General features: G+C 40.9%; 1 protein-coding gene across 1 annotated transcript in view; it reads left to right on the forward strand.

Annotated features, from left to right (window-relative positions):
• The window catches only part of SDC2 (syndecan 2), a 106,147-nt gene extending 80,942 nt beyond the window's left edge, over positions 1-25,205 (forward strand). The window contains exons 2-5 of the mRNA XM_090040393.1: positions 5,231-5,342; positions 18,702-18,829; positions 21,132-21,264; positions 22,841-25,205. Of these exons, the coding sequence (XP_089896519.1) occupies positions 5,231-5,342; positions 18,702-18,829; positions 21,132-21,264; positions 22,841-23,004 (537 nt within the window). The 3' untranslated portion in view covers positions 23,005-25,205. The remainder of the gene's footprint in view (positions 1-5,230; positions 5,343-18,701; positions 18,830-21,131; positions 21,265-22,840) is intronic.
• Positions 25,206-25,594: the final 389 nt, after the last annotated feature.

Below are 25,594 nucleotides of genomic sequence, written 5' to 3' on the forward strand. Positions count from 1 at the left end.
AAAAATGCCTGTAACAACATTGCTTTATAAATGAGGGTGATTATTTGTACAAGTCAGAAGTGACTTCTCCAGCCCCTGCCCCCAGGTCAGTTCTCTATTCTTTTTCTCTCTTCCCACTCCTTGAAGTGTCCCATTCCCTGTTCCCCCCCCCCCACCTCCTCCCTCCCCCCAGTCCAGATTGTCAGACCCTAATTTGGGTAAATGCTGATTCTATAAGGGGAGCAGTGATTCACAAATATCTGCTTTTGCCTTTTTCCTTTGTGCCACTGACAATGGGGAAGTTTTTATTACAAATTTTACATGATTTGTTTTCAGTAAAATAATTATATTTTTTATGATATGTAATGAATTAATAGATTTCAGATTTACAAATTCAGTATACATTTGAGATGTAAATACCCTTTATCTAGCACTTAATGAGTGCTAATCTACAGTATGTCCAATAAGTTTATATTTATTCAATAACCAGAGGGGGCTCCAATGATCATTGGCTTGTAGCATGTGAAATATTTAGGTCATAGGATTTTGCAGCATTATATTCTTGGAATAAAACCGTAAGTGGGATAATAATTGATGGATGGGAATGCAATCTCTGTCAGGAGGTAATGAGCTTTTTTTTGCTTCAGGGCTAGATGAAAGGGCTGACAAGACGTCCTTGCCTGGAACCTCTGCTGTGTTTTAATATATCTGAAAATAATACCATTAGTTTCGTACTTCATGAGGCCCATTGGTTCTAATATTAAACAGATATATAGTTATAAATAAGACCAAATTTTCTTAAAGGACTACCAATATATCCATCCGAATTTCCAGACAAAGGGCATCTTTACATAAAATTGTGAGACTGCTGCTTCTATGTTTGATATGCCTTTGGATCACAGGAAACATCTGAGGCGCATCTGCCACTGGAAAAAGTAATTTACCTTTTATGAATTGGTTATAATTTCACTAATTATATTTCATGGCTCCACACTTCTAAATGAATTTACTGAAAATGTTTAGCAAAGTATTTTTTATTCTAATCATGAATAAAAGTTGTAAGTATATACAACTATGTAAATCAATTCGCTGTGGTAAACAAATTGATAGTTTGATCTAGGCTATTTTTCAAAGAGCTAGTCCAGTTTTGGAAACTATAATTCATTTGTATCTGCAGTTACCTAAATACAATAAACTTTCTTTTCCAAAGTGCTATCTTCTCTTGACTTGTGATCTTGGTGTCCCCAGATGCCAGGTCTATAGTAAAAGAATTGTTTGAATAGTAAGCAATGGCTGAAACAATTTTCTTTCTCTTTCTCTTGTACTTCCTCACCCTCCATTTCAAAGAAGTTGTAGACCCATTTGTTAGATAGGATTTGGTAACCAACTTAAATGTCCTTGGGATTCACTTGAATACTAGATCTTTCACATAGTACTATTACAAACAGCAAGTTTTTCTTTGACTTTGCTGATATAGGGTCAATATTTAAGAAATGTTTCTCTTCTCACTCGTGAGTGCTGTGGTCAAATCCAGTGTTTTCTGTTTTGAGAATAAGCATATTTCTATTGGCCGTATTTGCCATGTGATGAAATTTCAACAGACACATTTTGAAATATATTTTAAATATAATTAAAGATAATTTTACTTAATGTTTACACTTTTTTCCTCCCCTTTAGAGCAGTGTTTGAAGTTTCTTTAATAGTATTAGCTGCCATAAAGTTGTACTAACAGCTAACACTTTTTCTGGCAGTATATGTTTTTGTTTTTCTCTTAAGACTGAGGGATGGGTTTCATGCACTTCTTGGTTTCTTCCTGTGGATAACCAAGTTATCATTTAAGCTGTCCCTGACAGGAAGACAGGACAGGCTGGCTATGTTTTTCCCCCATGATGATGTGGAGTGCATTAGAGCTGGCTGCTTCACATTGCCTCGTTCATGGTTGTGCATCTCACACAGTTGAATGTTGTCACTTGTTGTATTGTGTTGAGAGATCTTGTACTTCATGCCACAGTATTGCTAAAACTTAAAAATGAATTTATTCCTCTGTCACAATCTGATCAATAGGATATTTTTGTCTTTATGTGACTGAGACCCAGCAAGTTAAGCATCCAAATGTGTTTTGAAGGCATTCAAAGTGGGTGCTTGAACTGCCTCCGGCGGCAGTCTGTTCCAAACCTTGGGGGCTCAGACAGTGAAGAAGTTCTTCCTTATGTCCAGCCTGAACCAGTCACAGTGGAGTTTGTGACCGTTCGATCTTGTCATCCCTTGGGGTGATCTGGCGAACAGTCGTTCCCCCAGATCCTGATGAGCACCCCTGATAAACTTATAAGTGGCCATCAGGTTGCTCCTGAGCCTGCATTTTTCCAGGCTGAATAGCCTCATTGCTCTCAGCCTTTCATCATAAGGTCTGTTTTCCTGACCTCTTATCATGTGTGTGGCTCTCCTCTGCTTCCTCTCAAGCTTCTCCACATCCTTTTTGAATTACAGAGGCCAAAACTGGACGCAGTACTCCAGCTGGGGCCTCACCAAGGGCAAGTACAGCGGGAGAAATGACATCCCAGGATCCGCTTGAGAAGCATCTATGGATGCAAGCCAGTATTTTGCTCGCTTTACTAGCCGCAGCATCACACTGAAGGCTCATGTTCATCTTGTGGTCAACCGTGACCCCCAAGTCGCTTTCATCTGTAGTACTAACCAGCGTAGCACTGCCGAGCCTATAAGCATGGTGCAGGTTTTTCCTCCCAAGGTGGAGAACGTTGCATTTTTCAGTGTTGAACACCATCAGGTTCTTGTCCGCCCATTTCATGAGTCTGTCCAGATCCTCCTGGATCACCCTCCTGTCTTCAGGTGTGGATGATTTACCCCAGAGTTTGGTGGTGTTGGCGAACTTGGCCAGTCCACTTCTTACACCAATGTTCACATCATTGATGTAGATGTTAAACAGTATAGGCCCTAGGACAGAGCCTTGTGGGACCCCACTGGTCACAGCGCACCAAGACGATTGACTCCCATCACCCACCACCCTCTGGGTCCTACCGCGGAAGCAGTTCCCCAGCCAGTGGATCGTGGTGATGTCAAGGCCACAGTTAGCCAGTTTAGCCAAGAGGTGATTGTGGGATACCAGATCGAAGGCTTTTTTAAAGTTGAGGTATACGACATCTATCTCTTCCCTCTTGTCCAGGTGATAAGTCACTTGGTCATAAAAGGAGATGAGATTGGTCAAGCAAGCCCTACCTGCAACAAACCCATGCTGGTATCCCTCAGGATATTTCCTTCAGCTAGTCTGTTAAGGATGGCCTCCTTGATGATCTTTTCCAAGACCTTCCCCAGGGTAGAGGTCAGGCTGATGGGCCTGTAGTTTGCCAGATCTACTTTCCTCCCTTTCTTGAAGATAGGCACAACATTGGCCCTCTTCCAGTCATGAGGCACTTCACCAGAGTGCCAAGAGCTCTTGAAGATCTGTGCCAGGGGCTGAGCTATTATGTTTGCCAGCTCCCTGAGTACCCTTGGGTGTAACCCATCAGGGCCAGCTGACTTGAAGGTATCCAGCCTGTTGAGGTGTTCCTTCATGAGGTCAGCTTCGATAGAGGGCAAGGAATCTCCCTCGCCCGGGCCTCCCTGACCCATAGTGGGCGGGGTCATCCCATGGGGCTGATGAAAAACTGAGGTAAAGTACCCATTTAGCAAGTTCGCTTTTTCCTGGGCGTTAGTTGTCAGTTGCCCCATCTGGTTTAGCAGGGGTCCAATGTTGCCCTTGCTTTTCCTCCAGTTCCCCACATATCTAAAAGATATATAGGTTAGGACAAAATAATAGAAGTATTGCATGTTGCATGAGAAAATTGGGATAAAAACGTAGTGCTCACATTGACTTAAGCTTTCTGCAGCTATCAGCATACTATGTAATGTATACTTATAGCACCATAAAGTTAAAGGAAAAGTTGCACTAGAGTTATGTATGTATGTAATTAATGCCAGGTAGAGCTAAGTGTTTGAGTGTGGTCTGTGAAAAATAAACCATTGCAGACCTCTGTTCAAAGAGTTTGCATGTTTGCTTCTGCAAAGCAAACCATCAAGCTCTAAGCGGTTTGTGTTTCAATAATATCTAGTGTGCATGTAATGCAAATAGTGAATGACAGCCAGTTTATAGGCCAACTCTGTGACTTAATATCAGTGGTGGCGCATAGAGGGTGCACAGGGGTGCATGTGCACCCCCTGAGAGTGCTGGTGCACCCCCTTAGGGAACAGGCAGGGAGGACAGGCGAGAGTGGAAGTGCCAACGGTGTGATCCACCACAGCGTCCCCCCCAGTCGCTGACTGGCTGCTGGGGGGTCAAGTGCCTCTCCCCACCAGGACTCAGGATGCATCAGTCACCCATGCTTAAAATCTTAACAGAAATACAAGTGGTAGCAATGGCAGACATCTTCTCAGTGATCAAAGGGAGCTCAAGTTGCTTTGGGTTAGGACAATAAAAATGCTTTAAACTGTGAAGTTAACAGTCAACCTAAAGCTATTTGCTAGTATTTTGTTCTGTCAATAAATACATTTCACCTGGATGATCAGTTTGGGAGGAAGAGGGAAACAGTTTATGTGGACTTGGAATAGAACATGGAACCTGAGAGAAGTGCCTTTCTGGTCTCTTCAAACAGAACCAACCTTTGAGACACTGTAGTTCAGGAGACATTTGTGCTGTTCTATGGCATAATTCAGTAGGCACACTTTCATGTCTGGCCACAATAACACTGTCATACTGATTGTCTGTGTGGTTTTAATTTGTAAAACTTTTTTCAATTTTATTTTTTATTATTGTTCAGTGTATCCAAGTGATGATCTTTTGTTTCATTCTGTTGTTTCTTTGCAATTGAGACTGACTTGACAGGATATCTAGTATTTGATGGAAGGGATTTCCAATTCTGGAACTTGCTTCTTTTTGGTTCAGAAAACCCTTGTCATCCTTCAAAGTGTGTTGCAAATCCCATTTGTTCTTTCAGGCTTTTAATAAGTTTGAGGGTGAGTTGCTAAGTTTTTGCAGATTGGACAGGGTTTTGGTTATTTTTTTAAGTTATAGTGATTTGGGTATTGTAAATGTTTTGCAGGCTTTTATAAAAGTCTACAGTAGAGAAGTGTGTTCTATAAACTGTAACCATAAGCAGTGCCTGGTATACCAGCATCAACTTTTGAAGAGGGAATAAAATTAAACAAGACTTTGGATTATACCAATAGCTTCCTTTTTCATGGTTTATCTATTTTCTAGAAAGCAGAGTTGGCCTCTGATAAAGACCTCTACCTTGATAACAGCTCTGTTGAAGAAGCCTCAGGAGTCTATCCTATTGATGATGATGATTATTCTTCTGGGTCAGGCTCAGGTAAGATATTTTATCAATTAATAAAAATATGGAGAAAGATATTTAGTATTATTCTGTATGTACAAGAATAAGGCCTTGTACTAGAAAACAGTGCTTCAGTGGAAGTCTCAGGCGTTTGGCTCTGTATATGTGGAGTCCCCAGTATCTTTCCAGATCTTGTCCTTATATATTGATCTCATGCTTTTACTCCCCTACTCAGGCCATGAGCAGACATTCATTTCAACAGGTGGAAATTTCTGAGAAAATTCCACAAATGGAAATCTTTCTGGGAGAGGAATTCTATGGGGATTCAGTCTGCAGCTGGTTCCTCTTCCCTGCTCTCTGCACCTTCACCAGACCAGCTTCGTTTCAGCCTGGGGAAGGCAGGGGGAGCAGTGGATGCTCTAGTCCTCCTGGTACACAGGGGGCATAGAGCAGTGGGGGAAAAACTCCCCAGTTTGGGGTAGAGGCAGGGTCCAATGGTGGCTTTTCTCCTCTTCTCTGTACTGGTCTGGAGGGGACAGGTACAGCAAAGCAAAGCCTCCAACCTGTTCCACAAGCCAAGCAGTGCCTGGCTGGAGGAGGAGGCAGGGAGCAGTGTGACAAAGTCCCTCACCTGCTTCTCAACTCAAGGACCCCAGTTGGGGGAGTGGGTAGGGGGCTTTGCATTGCTGTTTCAGTCCCCTTCTGGCCTGGTCCAGGGGACTGGAGCAGCAGAGTAATATTTCCCACCCCTACCCTCTCACCTGCACCCATTCCCCTGATCAGACAGTCTCCAGGCTGCACAAGAACAGGGAACATGGCTCTGGTGCTTCACTCCCCTCCCGGAAGGGGAGGAGAGTATACAAAGGTTCACTCGAGAGATTTTGTCTTGCGAGAGAGATCTTCCAAATTGACACCTGGATGATCTTTTTCCTGGAAGTGGCATGTTTCCCCTCAGAAAAATTGAACGAACACTTGTATGCTCATAGTTTCTACTGGGAGAATGGTAGAATGCCTTTATGTGGCCTCAGTTATAACATTTTACTGATCTTCCCTATATTTGTCTCTCCAGTTTTAGGCAGTGCTGTCTGGAGTTTGGAAATGGGGATTTGGACAGGTTTTATTTTCCCACAGTAAATCTGAATCCTAACATTAGTAATATCTTTACGAAAGTCTTGAGGTTTCATTTATTTTGGGGGGTTTGTTTGGGGTATTTTTTGTAGCTGCTCATTCAAATAAATACTGTTACATATACATTTAATCTCTTCTGTAGAATCTAGGTTTCGTTGGATAGAACTGATAACTTACTTTGATGTAGTCGCATCAATTTACAGATAACAGAAGATAAACCTAGTGATATTTAATGTGACCTGTCTGCAGTGATGCATCATTAGATTGTAAGCTGGGTAGGTGTCAGCTTTATGAATTGAGTGATGAGGAAAGGAGCAATTATCCAAGTGGGAATTGTGTCACTTGACGATACCCTGGATATCTGTATTGGGGACCCATTTTATTTGAATCATTTAGTAGAGTAAGGTATATGGATCCCATAGTGAGTTTTCTTCCTAGTTGCAGCTTTAGAGCCAAAAGTCAGACTTAAAAAGCAGTGGGCCAGAACAATTCCTTTCCTGTTCAAGGGACTTTGTCTAAAGCTGTAGCTGAGAGATGCTTCAGGACTTTTGAGGGGGTAGGGTAGGGGGAGACGATGACGTAGCAAGGAGTCTGTTTCAGACTAAAACAAACCTACATGTTATATTTCTGATTTAATTGAACTCCTAGGTCACGTCCAGACAAGCATGGACATGTGGTGTGTGGTGCCGTAGACCTGTCTGCAGCACCACACACCACGCATTCAGGTGTTTCCCATACTGCTGCCTTGCAGTGCATGGGGAAGGGACCAGAAAAAAGCAGGGCAGTGCACATGGCAGCAGCATGTGCTACCCAAAACTGGAGGAGCCTAGTTGGCCAGAGCCATGTTTTAGCTACTGGCCAGGCTCCCTGCTGCAGGAGCACTGTGGCTGCAGCTCCCCAAGGACCCCAGGCCCCAGGTAAGGCTGCTGAGGCCAGCACAGTAACTGCCTTCAGCCTCCCCTACCCTACCTGGGGTAACCTTCAGTGCACCAAAATGTGCATGATACGGATGTTCCCTGGTCACAAGTAGCAGCGGCACAAGGTATGCTGCTGCTACTTGTCCCCGGGGAAACAAGCATTCCCACTTGTCTGGATAAACCTCTAATGTTGCTAGATCTGCATTAAACTTTGACTTGAGGTTGGGACCAAATCTCTTGATTCTTGCCTTCTATCTCTTCCTGAGATTATACAGTAGCATATTTCCCCACTGCTTAATTCTAACATGGCAGGGCCCAATCAATGATTGGATGTGTTTACACTTGTACATAAGCCAAGCTCAGCTGTAAGGAGACCTAATTCTTCTAATGTGTACTTGCTACTGAACATGTGCCAGTGAGTGTAATACTACAATAACCTGCTGAATTTATTTATTAGATTTATATTCCATGATCCCCAAAAGAGACCCAGGATTTCTTACAGTAGAAAGCAGATAAATTGTTGAGACAAATAAGTTATTAAAATAAAATAATATGTAATAGAACAAACTCCTTAGGTAGTTCCCCAAAGCTTAACTTTGCCTACTTGAAGGACTTCCCAAACAAAAAAGTCTTGCAATGTTAGCAGATGACATCAAGCTTGGTCTGTATTGACTTGAAGTGTTCACAGCTCATTTCTTTGGTGTTTGTACTTCTGGTTTGCTAGAACAGGCAAATTATTTATAAATTTAATTTTGTTCAGCATATGCTTTGACATGTGTGAACATGCATACCAATATTAACATCAGCTACTTCTTTTTGCCCCAGTTCTACAAATGCAAGTCATTAAATACAAAAAGGAAATGTAGATTTTTGTTTGCGCTAACCATCTACAATGAATTTGTTAGGAGATTTTTGTGTATAAATCAGTTACAAACTAAGGAGCTTATTTCAGCCTGTTTGGCCATTTGAAGCTACATCCCATTAAGGACTACCTTGCAGATGCACCAACCTATTAAGAGGCCTTGAAAATCATTGAGCAGATGAAGAACAACAAAGCACAGAACATCTGCTGCAATGTTTATAAGCATGGTGGAAAAATGCTCTCTCACTAACTATGTGTCCTTATCCTGAAAATCTGGAAACAGATTCCCAGTGACTTGGCATGCCAGAATTGTAACCGTATACAAGAAAGGAGATGGATTGGATTTTGGCAATTACTGTGGCATTATGCTTCTGTCCATAGCTGGGAAAATCCTTATCCTCATTCCCCTCAACTGACTCCCTTTGTCAAGGAGATTTTCCCCAAATCTGAACATGGTTTCAGGCCACTCAGAGGTATGGTAGACACGATCTTCTTGGTAGACAGCTGCAGAAACGCTGCAAGCAACTCCAAGATCTTTACATGGCCTTCATTGACGTGACTAAGGCCTTTGATTCAATTAACAGAGAGACCCTATGGAAGATCTGGTGAGACATGGATATCTGCCAGAATTTGTTACCATCCACAGACTTCTTCATAATGACATGACAGCAACCATCCTAAGCAATGGCTTGGAAATGGACCCCTTCACATTAGAACTGGAGTCAAACAAGGCTGTGCAATTCTGTCAGTGCTCTTTTTTCCATCTAGATCTATCTGCATCTCATTGCTGAGAGTCTTCCATCTGGAGTCAGCATGGACAGGAATCTCTTTAACATCAACTGATTTCATTCCAAATTTAAGATAACCAACACCTCTATTATTGATCTTCAGTATGTTGATGATTGTTGCGTGTGCCCAACTGAAGAGCTTCAGGTCACTTTTGACTGCTTTTTTGGATTGTATGAAATGCTTGGTCTCACTGTCAACTTCATGAAAACCAAGGCACTTTACCAACCTGCCCCAAACCAACCAGCTGCTGCCCCACATATTACAATTAAAGGGCAGTACTTGGAGAATGTTGGGCATTTCCCCTACCTTGTTAGTCACTTTTCCCAAAAAGTAAATACAAATGATGATACTCAACACAGAATAAAATCTGCCAGTACTGCCTTTTGATGTCTCCACAATTGGGTCTTCAGTCATAACATCAGGATCCAAACCAAACTTTCTCATCTACCAAGCTTTTGTCATCCCTGCTGTGCTATGTGGGTGTGAAACCTTGTTGACATATCATAAACACCTGAAAACCTTGGAATGTTACCATCAGCAATGTCTTTGGAAAATCCTCCATATCAGTTTGAGGTTAAAAAAAAAAAAATGTTAGTTTTCTGGCTCAAACAAATACCACAATCATTGAAGTCATATTTATGTGGCACCAGCTTTCTTGGACAGGACATGCCATAAGGATGTCTGACAACCAGTTCCCAAAATAAGTCCTATACAGGGTAAATGAAAAGAAACAATTAAAAAAAAATAAAATCAGATTTTTTATTTAATTTTTTTTGATTGAATCAGATTTGTTTTTTATTTTTAAGATAAAAATAGAGACAGAGGCCATAGGGACCTGAGGGTGGGGAAATGTATGTGCGGGGGTGGGGGAGGGGGGCAAGAAGGCTGCAGAAGGAGGAAGTGGGCAGGACAGAGGGTAAGAGGGCCACCTGTTCCCTCTGCCTCCCCAGCCTCTGCTTTTCCTGCTGTAGCAGTGGGGAGGGAGAATCCAGACAGTCTTCCACTACTTAAATTCTATACCTGAAAAATTACAACAAATTAATAACATTTCCATATATAGAATCTATGTATTGGGGGGTCATCTTATAGTCAGGGTCATCTTTATACTAGAGTAAATATAGTATATAGGAGCTTGACTTGGGGGTTTTAAAATTTTCATTAGCATGAGTCTTTTCTCCTTTTCCCTGTGAGCAATAATTGTTTGTGTATTCTTATTTGGATTTTTTTTGTCAAGGATCAATGACCCCTTGCAATGTATTTTAAGCCTGTTTATATCTTGGGGATAGAACTGGGCCTGTCAGTCACTGGCACCAAGTAGCAGAATACCCCACCCGCTGGAGTTCCCTCCAGGCTTTCTATGCCTTCCTAGTGGCCAGAACTTCTTGCTACTGAGTTATCTGAGATAAATTCCTAACTTTATTTCAATTAAGCTGATGGTTCAGTTGACTTATTTTTGTCTAATTTCCACCTGTATCCCAAGGCTATATTTTTCATTTTTGTCCCAGCAGGTCTGTCTCCACTGCTGTAATGTTTGCTGTGTCTGGTGTCCCTGCAGGCTTAAGAGAAGCTAAAATATTTTCTCCTTTCTTATAGTAGGCAGGGAGTTTGCATCTCCAGAAAGGATGCAGTTTCCAGTCTAGCTGGCCTCAGGCCCTCTCCCCCAACAGAGCTGCAGAAACTATCTCTGTTGGAGAAGATGCAACCCAGGCTAGCAGGATTGTATCAGCCCCTCTGTCCTGACTGGAAAAAGGAACCAGGCAGGATTGGACAGGGATCTTTTCAAGGGAAGTGAAAGCCAACAGGATGGCCTTCCAGAAGGACTATGTCTGTAGCCTGAACCAACTGCCAAGCTTTCTGGGTGCAGTTTAGGTACTTCTCCTTTTTTCTCACATCCCCATGGGTCACAGGTGGACTGACAACATGAACACTGCCACTTACAAAATAGACATGGGAACCTGAAGCCCACTTATTCCCCTTCCCCCACCACATACCCTGTTCCCACCTCTATGACAGCTTCAGCCTTTTTTCATCCAATAATCCCTAATCTATCCCAGGCTGAGACTTCTAGAAGGTATAGAGTCATCTGGCTCATGTGAATACCCTTCCTCCTACCTGCCTGAGTCTCTGCTACCTTCATCTCACTTGGAGCCACGTGTCTCAGCACTGGCATCATCAATCCCCAAAACACTTTGGTACAGTTCTTCCTGGTGCCAAGATCATGATGGTACCAATGGGGCATCATTTCAGTGTAGTCTGTCCCTGCTGCTGTCCTAGGTGCTGAAAACTTCATTTGCTACAGCGGTTACTAGTGCGTTGATGTTACCAAGCTCAGCTCATCTTTAGTGTTGATTTTAAAAACCATATTGTAGAGCCTTCTTGGACACTAAGAGTAGCAAATCACTTGAATGAGGAGGGGTTTTATCATCTTATTAAAACAATTGTAGAGAAGCAATCTCCTGCGTACTTAACAAGGGATGTATGGAAGCTGTAAACTGCCTATGGAATCAAGGATCACCTATATGCTTCATGCTGGGGCTTATGGAGATAGGTACACTGCTTGATACCCTTTACCTTGACCTTCACATTCCTTTATAGAAACAAATCCTTATGGCCCTGTTGGAACCCATGTAGTTTTCCTCACGTTAGACTGTCCTCTTCTCCTTCGTTCCTCCTCTTTCCTAACAAAAGGCTTCTGTTATTTAGATAATTATTCATGGAATTGAGTTCACTGGAGGATTGCCAGAGGGTGACTATCATCCCTGTCTTGCCTTGCCATCCTTAGCTGAGGTAATGGCTTTATGCACATCATTTCAAAGAGAGGATTTGAGACCAGTATGGGCTCCTACAAAAACCCCTGTTGAAGGGTTACAAAAGAGGTCCCAAAAGCACTTCTCTAGCAGTCCCTATTGAACTATCTGTCAGACACAAATATTGATTTGAGGCAAACCTCAAAGAGGACAGGTAAGAGACCTCAGGATCTATCCTTTAGCTTTGAACATGCGTTTCCATTGTGTGCTGGGTAAGTGCGAAGATGGATGCATGCATATCAATGCAACTTTCCCCCACAGCCCTTCCCTCACTGAATTGATGGAAGGATCCCGCTTAATGGTGCCATTCTTCTTGTCCTCCCTGACAGATTCTGGTAACCAATGCCTCGATTCAGAGATGGGGAGCTTGGGTAGGCAACACTAGTTTTAAATTTGTTCAGACAGAAAGAGAAGGGTTGATTAATTTCCCTTCCCATGGGTACACCCATCCTGTTCTTAGAACTGATTTCATCCAAGAACTGGTGCATATAACATCTGGTTGCCCACAATATTACATAGACACCCCTTAATGTCCTTGCACAAGGGTGCTCGACCTCTGGCCCATTGCCAAATATGGCCTGTGGAGCTGTGGCATCCAGCCCAACAGGGCTTCTCACAGGTCAGAAAATTTGATGATGGGAATAGTAGCAGTTAATACAACCAGCCTCCCCTGCTTCCAAATTCCCAAGCCTTTCACTGCAGGTTGGAGCCAGGCCATGCCCCCTTGCCCTGCACTGCCACATTGGGCCCAGGCCATGGCTCTTTCCCTTGTCATGGTCAGGTTGGGACCAGGCCATGCCTTCTCCCCATGGGGCAGGGTCATACTTCCTATGCCTCCCACAGGGCCAGGTTGGGAATGGGCTAAGCCCCATTCCCCCCTGCATGGCTGGATTGGGGCCAGTTCCCTCCTTCCCCAATCCTCTTGGGTGAACTTAGTTGGTTCCATTTGGGTGCACATTGAGATGGGATCCTGCTGTACCCATCCTGGGCCCTGGATCAGGACCACCAGCCAGATCTGGCCCAAGGATGGATCAGGCATTGCCCATCCAGCCCACTGGGCAAAAAGATTGAGCACCACTGTTCTTCCAAATACTCTAAAGAGATTTTTTTTCCCCCCTGGACCATGAGTGTATCGGTGTCCATTATTAAAAAAAAAAAAAAAAAAGTAGTTGTGTTTGCAGACAGCTTTGTGACAGACAGGAACAAAACACAAGCCACATTCTGCTCCAAAAGAGGGAACCCAGTGTAGTGTCTATCAGATATAGTCCCATGGATTTCCAAGGGTGATATACACTTACCATCTTACCCCTATCAGACCAAGGTTATCAAAGAGGACTAGGCAGGAGTTGGCCACAGTTATGGTAGGATCTGCATGGCAAAGTATTTTGTAACCAAATCTCTAGTTCTTCTCTGCTTGCTCTCCAGAACGTATTCTACATGGATAAGACTTGATCTCCAAAAGCAATAGTTTCATAGTTTCTAGGGTCGGAAGGGACCTGAGCAGATCATCTAGTCTGACCCCCTGCCATGGCAGGAAAGAGTACTGGGGTCAAATGACCCCAGCAAGATGTTCATCTAACCTCCTCTTAAACACCCCCAGGGTAGGAGCCTGCACCACTTCTCTTGGAAGTTGGTTCCAGACCCTAGCCGCTCTGACCGTGAAGTAGCGCCTCCTGATATCTAACCTAAACCTACCCTCTGCCAGCTTGTGACCGTTATTCCTGGTCATTCCTGGCGGTGCTCGGGGGAACAGTGACTCCCCCAGTGCCTGCTGATCCCCCCCCCCTCCCCCCCCGACTAGTTTATAACAGGCCACAAGATCCCCCCCTCAGCCTTCTCTTTTGGAGGCTGAACAGGTTCAGGTCCCGTAGCCTCTCCTCACAGGGCCTGCCCTGTTGTCCCCTGATCATACGAGTGGCCCTCCTCTGGACCCTCTCCATGCTGTCAACATCCCTCTTGAAGTGTGGTGCCCAGAACTGGACGCAGTACTCCAACTGCGGCCTGACCAGTGCTGCATAGAGGGAGAGGATCACCCCTTTGGACCTGCTCGAGATGCATCTGTGGATGCATGACAAGGTGCAGTTGGCCTTCCTAACTGCCTCCCCACACTGCTGGCCCATGTTCATCTTGGCATCAGTTATGACCCCAAGATCCTTTTCTGCCTTCGTGCTGACAAGAGGGGAGTTACCTAACCTGTAGGTATGGTGCTGGTTGTTCCTCCCGAGGTGCATCACCTTCCACTTGTCTGTGTTGAATTCCATCCTATTCTCATCCGCCCACCCTTCTAACCTGTCTCGGTCTGATCGTAGCCTGTTGCATCCTTCCAGTGTGCCCACGTCCCCCCACATCTTAGTGTCATCAGCAAATTTGAACAGGGTGCTTTTTACCCCCTCATCCAAATCACTGACGAAGATGTTGAACAGTGCGGGCCCAAGGACCGGGCCCTGCGGAACCCCACTGCCCACGTCCTTCCAGGTTGAGAAGGACCCATCCACTACCACCCTCTGGGTGCGGCCCTCCAGCCAGTTGGCGACCCATTTGACTGTGTGGGTGTCTACACCACAGCCCCCCAGTTTCTTAATGAGAACGGGGTGAGAGACAGTGTCGAAAGCTTTCCGGAAGTCCAAGAAGACTATATCCACTGCTACCCCTGCATCTAATGATCTGGTGATCTGATCGTAAAAGGCCACCAGGTTGGTCTGACGGGACCTGCCACTGATGAACCCATGTTGGTTACCCCTAAGCATGCAGTCCCCTGCTGGCCCCTCCTGGATGTGTGCCAGCATAATTTTCTCAAACAGCTGCCTAGGATCAAGGTAAGATTAACCGGCCTATAGTTTCCCGGGTCCTCCTTCCTGCCTTTTTTGAAGATGGGGACCATGTTGGCCCTCTTCCAGTCCTCCGGTACCTCACCAGAGCACCACGAGTGCTCGTAAAGCTGTGCCAGGGGACTTGCAATGACCTCGGCCAGTTCCTTTAGAACTCTAGGGTGGAGATCATCCGGGCCGGCTGACTTGAATACGTCCAACCCCTCCAGAAGCTCCCTAACTAAATTCTCACTAACCCGTGGCCCAGGTGTGCCTCCCCCGGGGCCCGAGGGGGGCCCAGCAGGGAGGTGGTTATTCTGGTCCCTACTTGGGAAGAATGAAAACATCTTACTCTAGATGTTCCTTTACCTCAGAGCCTGAAAGCTGGCTGGATGATGAACATAGAAAGGTCCTATTATTTTTAACATTCAAAACATTTTAATCTTTAGTAGGAAGGATTTCTTTAGGCTGCCCAGTGGAACAAGTTCTCAGGAGGGGTGGAAAAATGTTAGTTATATTCTATGGACACACCAATCCCAATTATTTCTGATTGCTTGCAGACGGTAAAGAGCTCAGTTCTTAGTTCCATTTGGGTGCACTCAGTAACTATATTAGCATACTAACCCCATCTCCAGAGAGACAGATTTTTCTTTGCTGCATTCCCCCCAAAGTGATCAGATTCTTAAGGCACTTTGTGCATATGTTTCCCCAGTTAATGAGGCCTTAATGCAAATCTGGTGGACTTAAGGAGCCACCCTTTTCTTCCACCCCATAGCTTTGAGTTCTTGACAACTGGTAATTGATAAAAACATTGTTTTCAACCATCAGATAGAATAATTGGGGAAATTGAGCTCCTCCATGTATGATTTTCCAAAAAGATAAGGTCACCCATAGGATCATTTTTTGGGGGCTAAGATTGTCATTAATCCTCATATACCAGTTTACCATCTTTCATTTACAAGTCACACACATACTGGGGAGGCAAGCTGCAAATTTTGTATGTTCTCAGAACATGATCTTTATGTTCATATGGGACTAGATAGCTTGTGACCTGTCTTTCCTGCACACTTCAATGGAGTCTTTAACATTTGAATTCTGCATTAGCAAAGGAGTGCTCCAAACTCCACCTTTCATGCCCCAGTTTGGAGCACTAGAATGTTCAGGGCCTCTGTGTGGTCCCCACATGCTACCACCAAAATATTCTGATTTGAAATGCATCAGATGCATGCACACCAAGAGTGGAATATATGTGGTAAATACATCTTGAAGCACATTTATGGTAAGGCAAGTAGCCAACAGGCTTTATAGAAAGCTGAGGCTTCAAGCTTATTGGGAAGAAGATTATCTGTTCAGTGCAACATGAAAAAATATTTCTTGGCAAGTGGTAACTAGAACAACTATAGGTTCACTAGTTGCCTTCTGCTCAGTCAGACCTAACTGAAGTTATACCCCTGAGTAGTATCAGACTCTCCCAGCTTGGAAGGACAAAGGTTTCTTGTAACTTTGATCACAAGAAGTCACTGGACATTGTGCAGATGGAGCTGTGCAAGAATTGCAGGAACAGCTTTGTCCCATTACCAGACTCAGCAACCATGAAAAGGTCACAGAATGTTTGAAATCATCTATCCACTTCAGTTTGGAAAGATGCAACCTGCTCACTTTCCATTTCTAGACTCAAAATTGGAGAGAAGCATGGGTGTTTCCCTAGTCTTACAGTTAGAAAAAACAAAACAAAACAAAACAGTTTTTCTTACTATCCAACTTAAATCTTCTTGGGTATAAAATAAGCTAATTAATTTTCTTCCTGGTCCATGGGGAAGAGGAGAACAATTGATCACTGCTCTCTAATTTATAGCAATATTTTATGTATTGGAAGAAGTGAGGTAATTTTTTCCTCCTAGTTTAAACAAGCCCAGGTCTTTTAATCTTTACTCATAAGTCATGTTTTCCAAAGTTCTTACTCTTGTTGGTCTCCTCTGGACTCTTTCCTGTTTCTCCCCTTTTTCAGAGTGTGATGGCCAAACTAGGCAGAGGACTTCAGCCAAGACTTCACTGAGCTAAGCAGACTCTCTCTCCCGTGCCTTACATACAACACTCCTGTTAATTCACTCCATAATTTGCCTTTTAGAAGCAGCATTTCATTTTGTGCTCTTACTTAGTTTGTGATTCAGCATAGCCTCCAGATCCTTTTCTGCTTTACTGCTGCTTGGCAACTTATTTTGTATACATTTTATTTTTCTTCCCTAATGGCAGCAGTTTGTCATTTGACATTATTTAATTTTATCTTGTTGATTTTGGGCCATTCCTCCAATTTATCAACATCATTTTGATTTGTAGTCCTGTCTTCCACAGTGTTTGCAAATTCCTCAAGATTGATGTCATTGTTGGATTTTTAAGCATACTGCATTCCATCATCCACCTTGTTAATGAAAATATGGAGTAGAACTGGGCATATCCCAGTCAGATTCCACCTCCTACTTTGGCAGTGAATGGAAATGCCCTCCTAGTTTGTCAGTGAATTGCCAATTACCAAATGCTGCAGATAGCGTCCTTAGCTAGTGTTATTCTCTTTCTTTGGCAGAAATCTTCACATTGTAGTCCCCAGGAGAAAATGGAAGACATACTACATAAGAAACTTTTGCCTTGTCTTGGATGCCCATATTTAAAGGATGAATTCGATTCTTATGCTGGGCAGCCATAAAGGTTGCATTCTGCTTTGTGGACCTCTAGCATGAAGTATAGGAAAATATATCTGTGTTTCTGAAAATTTCCCCCTCATTGAATAAACAAGGTATACAATCTGCTTCCTCTTACCCTAGGATCTGAATCAACCAGAATAGAGATGGTAGTTGACACTGAAGGATTTGTGCTGCTTGTTATGTGGAATTAACCATACTTCACAATAAGACATTCTCCTATTCCTCCCCCTCTCCCTTCCCCCAAAAACATATTTAATGTCATCTTTAATTTTGGAGAGTAGTACATTTTTTCTGGGGGGGAATTCAGGCATTGCCAGTAATTGACAGGTTTGTTTCTGCTCCCAAGCTACAAGCAGGTTAAAATACATGTAACAGATCTATGAACCTTGTTACTCAAAGAAAGGTTTTCACATAAGCATGGATACATTTTGCTAAAGGCCACCATTCTAGTCTTCTGCTTCTGAATAGGATTTTTTTTTTAGTCTTTGAGCAGTCTCTTGTGTATCCACAATATGATCAGCCATCTTTTCTAGAGGGTTTGTTTGTATCTTACTTACAGTGTCTCTAAGCATTTCTTAGTGTTTTTCCACACTAGTAGATTTAAATGTAATGAATTAAAAAATAAAGGTTCTTTTTTTTTTTTAATTCTTCCAAATTAATCTTAGTGTTTTGTGAACCTACTTCATATAATACCAAACCCAAGCAGTTATAGGTCTGGCATTCCAAATTTTATTACTTTCTTATTCAGTCAGTTTCTATTCCTTCTCCTTAAAAAAACAAGCAAAACAACAACCACCCAAACAAAAACTTCCAATTTGAGACTCAAAAGTTGTATGTTGTGTAACTCGGGACTTCCTTATGTGCATTTGTATTTATTGTATTTACCCAGTAGATTTCTGAGTACCTGAAATCCTTCAAGAGTAGCACAGTGTCCTTCAATTAAGAGTACTGTGTGAGATGGTCCAAAAATGTTTTGTTTCCCCCCCCCCACTCTTGCTTCAGTAGAGTGTAGGAGAAGATTAGCCATCTGTCTCGCTCCTTCTAACATTACAAAAAATGTTAGAATTCTGTCCAGTATCTCATTCCAAAGGATGTTGGAAGCATCCCTTTATTCATTCTTCTGAAAGAAAAAAAATGTGTTTTGAACTGAGCTGCCATTAACCGTACAGATTAAAGACCTGGTGACTGACAGAGAGGGTAGCAGAAACATTTTTGTTAACTACAATGGATTGTTTTCAAATGTTTGGAGGCAAAACAAGGTTGTTATGAACAGGGAGAAGTAAAGAATTTTTTTGTCCATTTTTGGTAAGATCTCTGCTTCAGTCGAGATAAAATATGTATGGGTAAATATTGTGAAGAGAAAGTCTTAGTATTGTTTTGTTTTAGGAGCTGAAGATGAAGACAATACGGTGATGACAACATCTAGAACACTTCCAAAGATAACAACTAGTGATGCACCTAAAGCTGAGACAACCACACTGAAAACACAGACCAAGATACCTGCACAAACAAAGGTTTGTGAACAGTTTGTAAGCAGTGCAGCACAGCAGTACTTTTTAGATGGTTCTAAAAATATAGTTCTGTATACTTTAATGATGACTTAAAAATATACTTAACTGATTGCTCTAGCTAGAAATTTATCACCATTTGAAAAAAAATACTAAAATTTCTCAAGTGATATTGAGGTGTTTCAACATTCTGTGTAGGCAGCTTATATGTTAACTTTTGGATTTCATGATAAAGAAGATCATCAAGGACAAGAGAACACAACTTCTCAGTAACACATAGGTATAGGTGAACATAAAGAACATACAGTTTTAACCATTTGTTCTTCTGTCTTGCCCTTCTGTGTCCGGGGTAAGCTTTCTGCTAAAACTCAAGGTTGTGTGCCTTCATTATATTTCTAAAAATATAGATTTAAGGATTGCATGGTTATGGAGAGAATTCCCCTTCATACTTACAAGCCTCTTAGGTTGGAGGCATGTCAGCAGGGCACTATGGGGATGTGTATGCTACTGCTGCCTGTGTTATACTCCTACTTTGCCTGTAGAAACAACTGTGGTGGTCTGATAAGTGATTTTTGGATGCCCACCTTAACTCACTCATGGTAAAAGTTTGCTTTGGAAAGCAGTTTCCCCTCTATCAATTGGTCCATTTTCAGAGTGTGTCAGTTGGTTACTGGTGACTTTAGAGCATTTTTCACTGTAGTTGTGAAGGCCATTCAATTTTCATGAAAACTAAACATCATTACCCTATATCTTACTTCCTCATATAGAAATCAAATAGAATTGTATTAAAAATGCAAGTGCACAGAACCATTTTAATAGGGATGAGTGCTGAATTTTTATTGTTGATATTGTATGCTATGTCTAGTAAAATATGAGCAGAAGCTGACGTTTCTTTTAGAAAAGCAAACCTGATCACTTATTACTATTAAATAATCCTGGCATTTGAAAGTACTGGACTAGATACCATCTTAAATAGGTTAACGTGTATCTTTTATTGTCTGGTTTTAATTTGTTTGACAAAAGCATGAAGCTTTTAGGCAGACAACAAAATAAGCAGTTAAATTTCTATACACAAAATGAAGTTTGTGTTGTGTGCTGCTGTGTATAATCCTCTTCCTGTGTTAATACTATTTTATGAGACAAGCAGAGAAGAGAAGAGGCAGAGCTCCAAAGGCCTTGGAGGTGACAACTTAAACTACACCTTAATTAGTGTAGAAATGTAAAACAGAGAGTCAGCTAACCTAAAATAGTAGGCATATAGGTACAATCTCACAACAGCAGCAAACTGGCTGTTAAACCTCAGGGAAAGGTTATTTTGCACCCTTGTCAGTAAATGAAATGGGGATGGTTCCTGGGAGCAACAGTTAGCTGCACCAGTAAATATCAGGCGTCAACCAATTTCTTATTGATAGAATACTGTTAAAGTGAGGCCTTCTTGAGTGAATGCGTCTCTTCACATAGCACTGCAGAATATTCAGCCTAGCTTTTTGTAAAACCTGCTTGGATGCCTCATCCTATCTTGCAGTGAAAATCTGTAATGTTGGTGAATCCACAGCCACCTTAATGAGGCCTCATTGACTTCATTCTGCCTTTCCTAGGATTAGTTATCCTTCCTAACTGTGTGCTTAGCACAACTGCTTATTTGCTTTTTTTAAAATTGGTTCCATCAGATTAACCTAGTAAGGGGAAGGCCATTGCTGAATCAAAACGATTTGAGTTGAATCAAAGCTAATTAAGAGTGCCTCCCTTCCAGGGATGTGGCCTCCAGACAGAGGTAGCATTTTAAATGACTACATGGAGGGTGTTTTTACATGTTCTGATTTAAGATGCTAAATCTCAATTTAAGGCACATTAAAGGTGCCTGTCTACACGTTTGTGTCTTTGATGCACCTTAAAAATGAAAATTGTAGGCTATTTATGGGTAAATTTGATACTTGCAAAAGCAGGTATCAAATTTAGGCACAAGTAGCTAAAACGTATTAAAGCACATGAAGACTCATTAAGGCACATTAACGCTGAGTATGAACTGACCTGGGACTACCTCTCCCACATCAGTTCATGCACACAGTGTTAATGCACTTTAATGTGTGCACATGTTGACATAAGCCTGAACTGCCTTCAATGTGATGACAGTTGTATTGATTTACAGTGTTTACCATACTTCCCTATTATTAAAACATTACATTCTTTGTGTTTTGACGCATGCAAATTGAGTTACAATTTTGTGGTGCCAGTATGAAAGGAGTGACATATCACACTTCCCTTGTGTAATATGAGCTTTACTTTTTAATTTCTTTTCTTACCGTAGTCACCTGAAGAAATTGACAAAGAGAAAATGCCTGAGACGAAATCTAAAACTAAGGATGAACTAAGTGATGACACTGATGTATTTACCGAGAAGCACTCAGAAAACCTTTTTCAGAGAACAGAAGTACTAGCAGGTAAGGAGCCAACAGGTCAATCCCATTCTTAACATGTTTACAGGAAAACCTATAGACAGTATAGAGATGTTACATGCAGAATAATTATAGATGTCAAAATTCATATTTCCTCCTGAGCATCACAAGTACCTACAGAGCAGCCACATTTTCCTGAGGAGAATTAGATGGGACTATTCCAGAGTTCTGTAATCAAGACCCAAGCTTTTTTTGCTGATTTATTTGCAATGTATTGTCTTCCTAAAGTTGAATACTGCTTCCTGAATATTGTTGGCTTCCCAAACTCAGTCAGTCAGAAAGTTGCAATTCAAACTTGCTTTCAAATGACCCCCCAAGATACTTGCTGGGCAAAGATCTATACCTACTTCATCCCTGTTTCTTGCAGACTCAGTCTGGGAAATGCTGTGTGGGACACAAAGGGAAATACTGCCATAAAGAAAGTTGCAACTTTCACTGGGGGGGGGGGGCGTTGTTTGTTTAATAGCTTGTTAGCTCCATGTGTGGTAATTAACCTTGAGCAAATTCTTGTTCCCCATGCTAGATGCCTAAGTAAAATCATATTCCATCCTCCTTGCATCTTGGAAAAGGTGTAATCGCTTCTAGGTTTGTAACATGCTTCCACCTTAGCCTTAGGATTAAGTCACAAAAAGCAGCGAACCAGAGCAAGATCTACACACCTTTGCTTGTACTGATGTTTTTCTCAGGGATTGAAGTGGGATGGAATGGAATTGCACTTACCACACTAATACACATAGCAGAATGTCTCTAGTTGTTTCAGTGTCTTCTGCTCATGGTAACCTCCAACTGGTTGACACTTGGCATATAAAGTGGGCCTAGAATTGTGATTATTTATACTTCATGCCACAAAAAAGGGTGTTGGCATTTGAACCACAAACATTTGCTCAAGCCATAAAATAATTTTAGTTTTGCATCACAGATCAATAGACTCAAGGGCTAGGAACAGATGTTGCATTTGTCCTGGGACAAATTGTGCCTGCATTTGTCCTGCAACACAGAAGTCCTGGGATTGGCATATGTATACATTGCCCTTTCAGTTGGGGTTTAGTGGGCAGCTAAATGCACTGCCACTCTTCTGCCGTTAATGCAATGAGACAGCCATTCAAATACATTTTGCACTGTCCTGGGACAAACTATTATTACCACTTCTTATCCTGAAGTGTCCTTATGAGGCCCACTGTAATCTGTATTCTCCTTAGTGAAACTGAATAGCAATTTTTAATGTAGAAAAGATTACATCCCTCTTTTAAATGGAAATGTGAAAGCACCTGAGGTTTTAGTGTTTATATACAACCACCTTTGTGATTGTTCTAAGAGCATTATTAATTTAAAAGAGTTTTATGCTACTGAGCATCTTTAGAACTATGGACCATATTGTCATGCTGACAGTCAGATAATTTAAACAGGGCTATTTTAGGAACTTATTTAATTTGCTTAATTTGATTCAGTTTGTTTTAATTATAAATAAATAGTAAATAATTTATTTTGGGCAATGGAAAATAAATTTGGAGCTATTCATCTTATTTTGGCATATTGTGAACTGTTGTTCATTTTGTTTCAGCTGTTATTGCTGGTGGAGTTATTGGGTTTCTCTTTGCAATTTTCCTCATCTTGCTGTTGGTATATCGCATGAGGAAGAAGGACGAAGGCAGCTATGACCTCGGTGAACGTAAACCATCCAGTGCTGCCTATCAAAAGGCACCTACTAAGGAATTTTATGCATAAAATTCCTATTTAGTGTCTCTATTTATGAGATCACTGAACTTTTTTAAATAAAGCTTTTGCATAGAATAATGAAGATCTTTTTCATTAAAGAGCCATTATGGCACCTTTATGATAAAAATCCCATTGTATTTAAAACTTTTCATGTATTCCTTTAAAAATGTAAAATTAAGACTTAACATTTGCAGTGTTCTGTGAATAACAGTGGCAAAGCATTATTTTATAAAACCATTGATGTTCACTGAATCATTTTTAAAACTTTATGCATAAATATAAGATGATGAAAATGATTGTTTTATCCTATGGTTCAATGAAAGTTGTTTAATTTTTGTCAGCATGTCTCGGATTGATCTTACAAGTTAGTTTTTATTTCATTAATTTATCTGTTTCCAAAAAATATGCCTTTTTGTAGTTGTCATGGTGCAATTTGTCTTCAGATAATTCAGATAACGGTACCTTATAGTGTAAGTGTAATTTTTCAGCTATGTAAACTTTAACCTCCACTTCGTATAAATTTAAGTGTCAGAATATCAATTTTACACTTTGCATTGTTTCTCAATGTACCTGTAGCTTCTGTGAGATTTGTAACAGCAAATTAATGTGTAAAATTGGAATACAATTACAAACTGTCTAGTCGTATCCTTACTAAACAAATCTTATTTAAGGAAGATTTGGAGTAAGCTACTGACAAATCTAAGCAAACCCAAAGACTCTTAACAGTATTCTGAGAAATTGCTGCAGATTTCTATGGCCACTGTATTTGTTAATTTCTTGCAATTTGAAGGTACAAGTAGGGGTTTAAATTTTTGTTCTTAAAAATGCATTTAAGTTGTAAACGTCTTTTAAAGCCTTTGAAGTGCCTATGATTATATGTAACTTGTCGCAGACTGGTGTTAATGAGTATATAACAGTAAAAGAAAATGTTGGTATTTTATAAGCACAGACAATTCTAATGGTAACTTTTGTAGTCTTACATGGATAGACATAAATTGTAATTTGGGAACATAAACACTACTGAATAAATCATGTGGCCTAATACTGAAAATTTCATTGTGATATACTTTTGTACATTTTTCATTTTATGTCTTTTTGGTTATGTTTAATGTCACAAATTATGTCTCCTTAGATCTTGGAAAATACTGTTGGGACCCAAAGACCAAAAAAAGCTTATTGATGAGGCTGCTGCTTGGAACAGTTTTGCAAAAGTGACAGGAAAACCCGTAATATTTCATTGTCTGGAAGCAAGCTTAGCATCTGGTGTATGAATTATGAGCGTTTCAACCTTTGCATTATACTTAATGGCAGTATTGACACAGACGTGTACTTTATGCAAAAGTTACTTTCAGTACTGTAAAATTCAGAGGAGTACACAATTTCATTTATTATGTATATCGGTTCTTTATTCATTGTTTTACTATAACTTTTGAAGAACCTTGTTTTGATTCTACCAACAGAAGAATTGAGATAAACCCTGATGAAGGGTTTTTAAACCCAAAAGCTTGCTAAGAAATTTTTCTCCAGCTATTTAAGTTGGTTTAATACAAGATATCAGATTCATCCAAAGAACCTTGTCTGCCTTGGGATAAATGGAATATTTTTATAAGAGAAGGCAGAAATATTCCAAATAGAAGAGAATTGTAATTGCCTTTGGGTTACAATTCAGATAGCTTGTGGAGACGAAAGTGGTGTGCCTGCCTAAGTTATGCTTTTAACAAACAAGTAGCTTTGTCTTCAGGACTATTAATTTCCTCTTTTTCAATTTCTTAATTTCCAAAATAGTTCAGGGAGAAGATTTAACTATACTACTTCTCACAGGTATATATCAATTGCTTTTAAATAAAACTCCTAGTTCAAAAAAAAGAAGAAAAGAAAAACAGTGTAACCTGTATCTGTTGCTGCCCCAAATTAAGTAGTCATTTAGGAAAAATTAAAGGTATCCTGTGCCATGATATTTTAATATATTGCTTTTTCATTATTTACTCGTATTGGCATTTTTTTCAAAGCAATACATGTTCAACAGTTAAAAACAGGGTACGAGTTTAGCAGGTCTGTTACTGTGCAATATTTAGTGAAATTCAATTAGTAAAATAACTGCTTGGAATAACTGTGCCAAGAAAGGAATATTGCTGGCAAATGCTGTGCCACTGCTGTAAAATAAAGCATTTGTTAAAGTGCCAAAATAAAGTCTACCATGCCTAAACTAATATTTCATTTGTACAGTCTGACATCCAGTCTTCTTGAAGCCCATGTTACTTATGGTAGATGGAGTTTTCTTCAAGGTGCAATAAATACTACTGTAGTTATAGCTATAAACATTAGACATAGGACAAGTTGTCTATTTTTTTTCATAAACAGATCAACATTAAAGTGCTTTTAAATGACCTTTTCGCTTCTGATTGTTTCAGGCCCTTTACTTCCAGTTGCTACATAATGCTTTATTAACCAACACAATACTTTAGTAACAAATAAAAACATTTGATAATTGCTTTACACCAATTATTCATTATTATGTATGTTATTAATTGAATTTGTTTACTAATAGCAGCAGCAATTATGTTTATGGTCTTCTGTGAGCTATTTCCTTTCTTTTAAA

Source organism: Crocodylus siamensis, chromosome 3, assembly GCF_052110815.1.
Source record: "Crocodylus siamensis isolate JL-2025a chromosome 3, ASM5211081v1, whole genome shotgun sequence".
NCBI lineage: Eukaryota > Metazoa > Chordata > Crocodylia > Crocodylidae > Crocodylus > Crocodylus siamensis.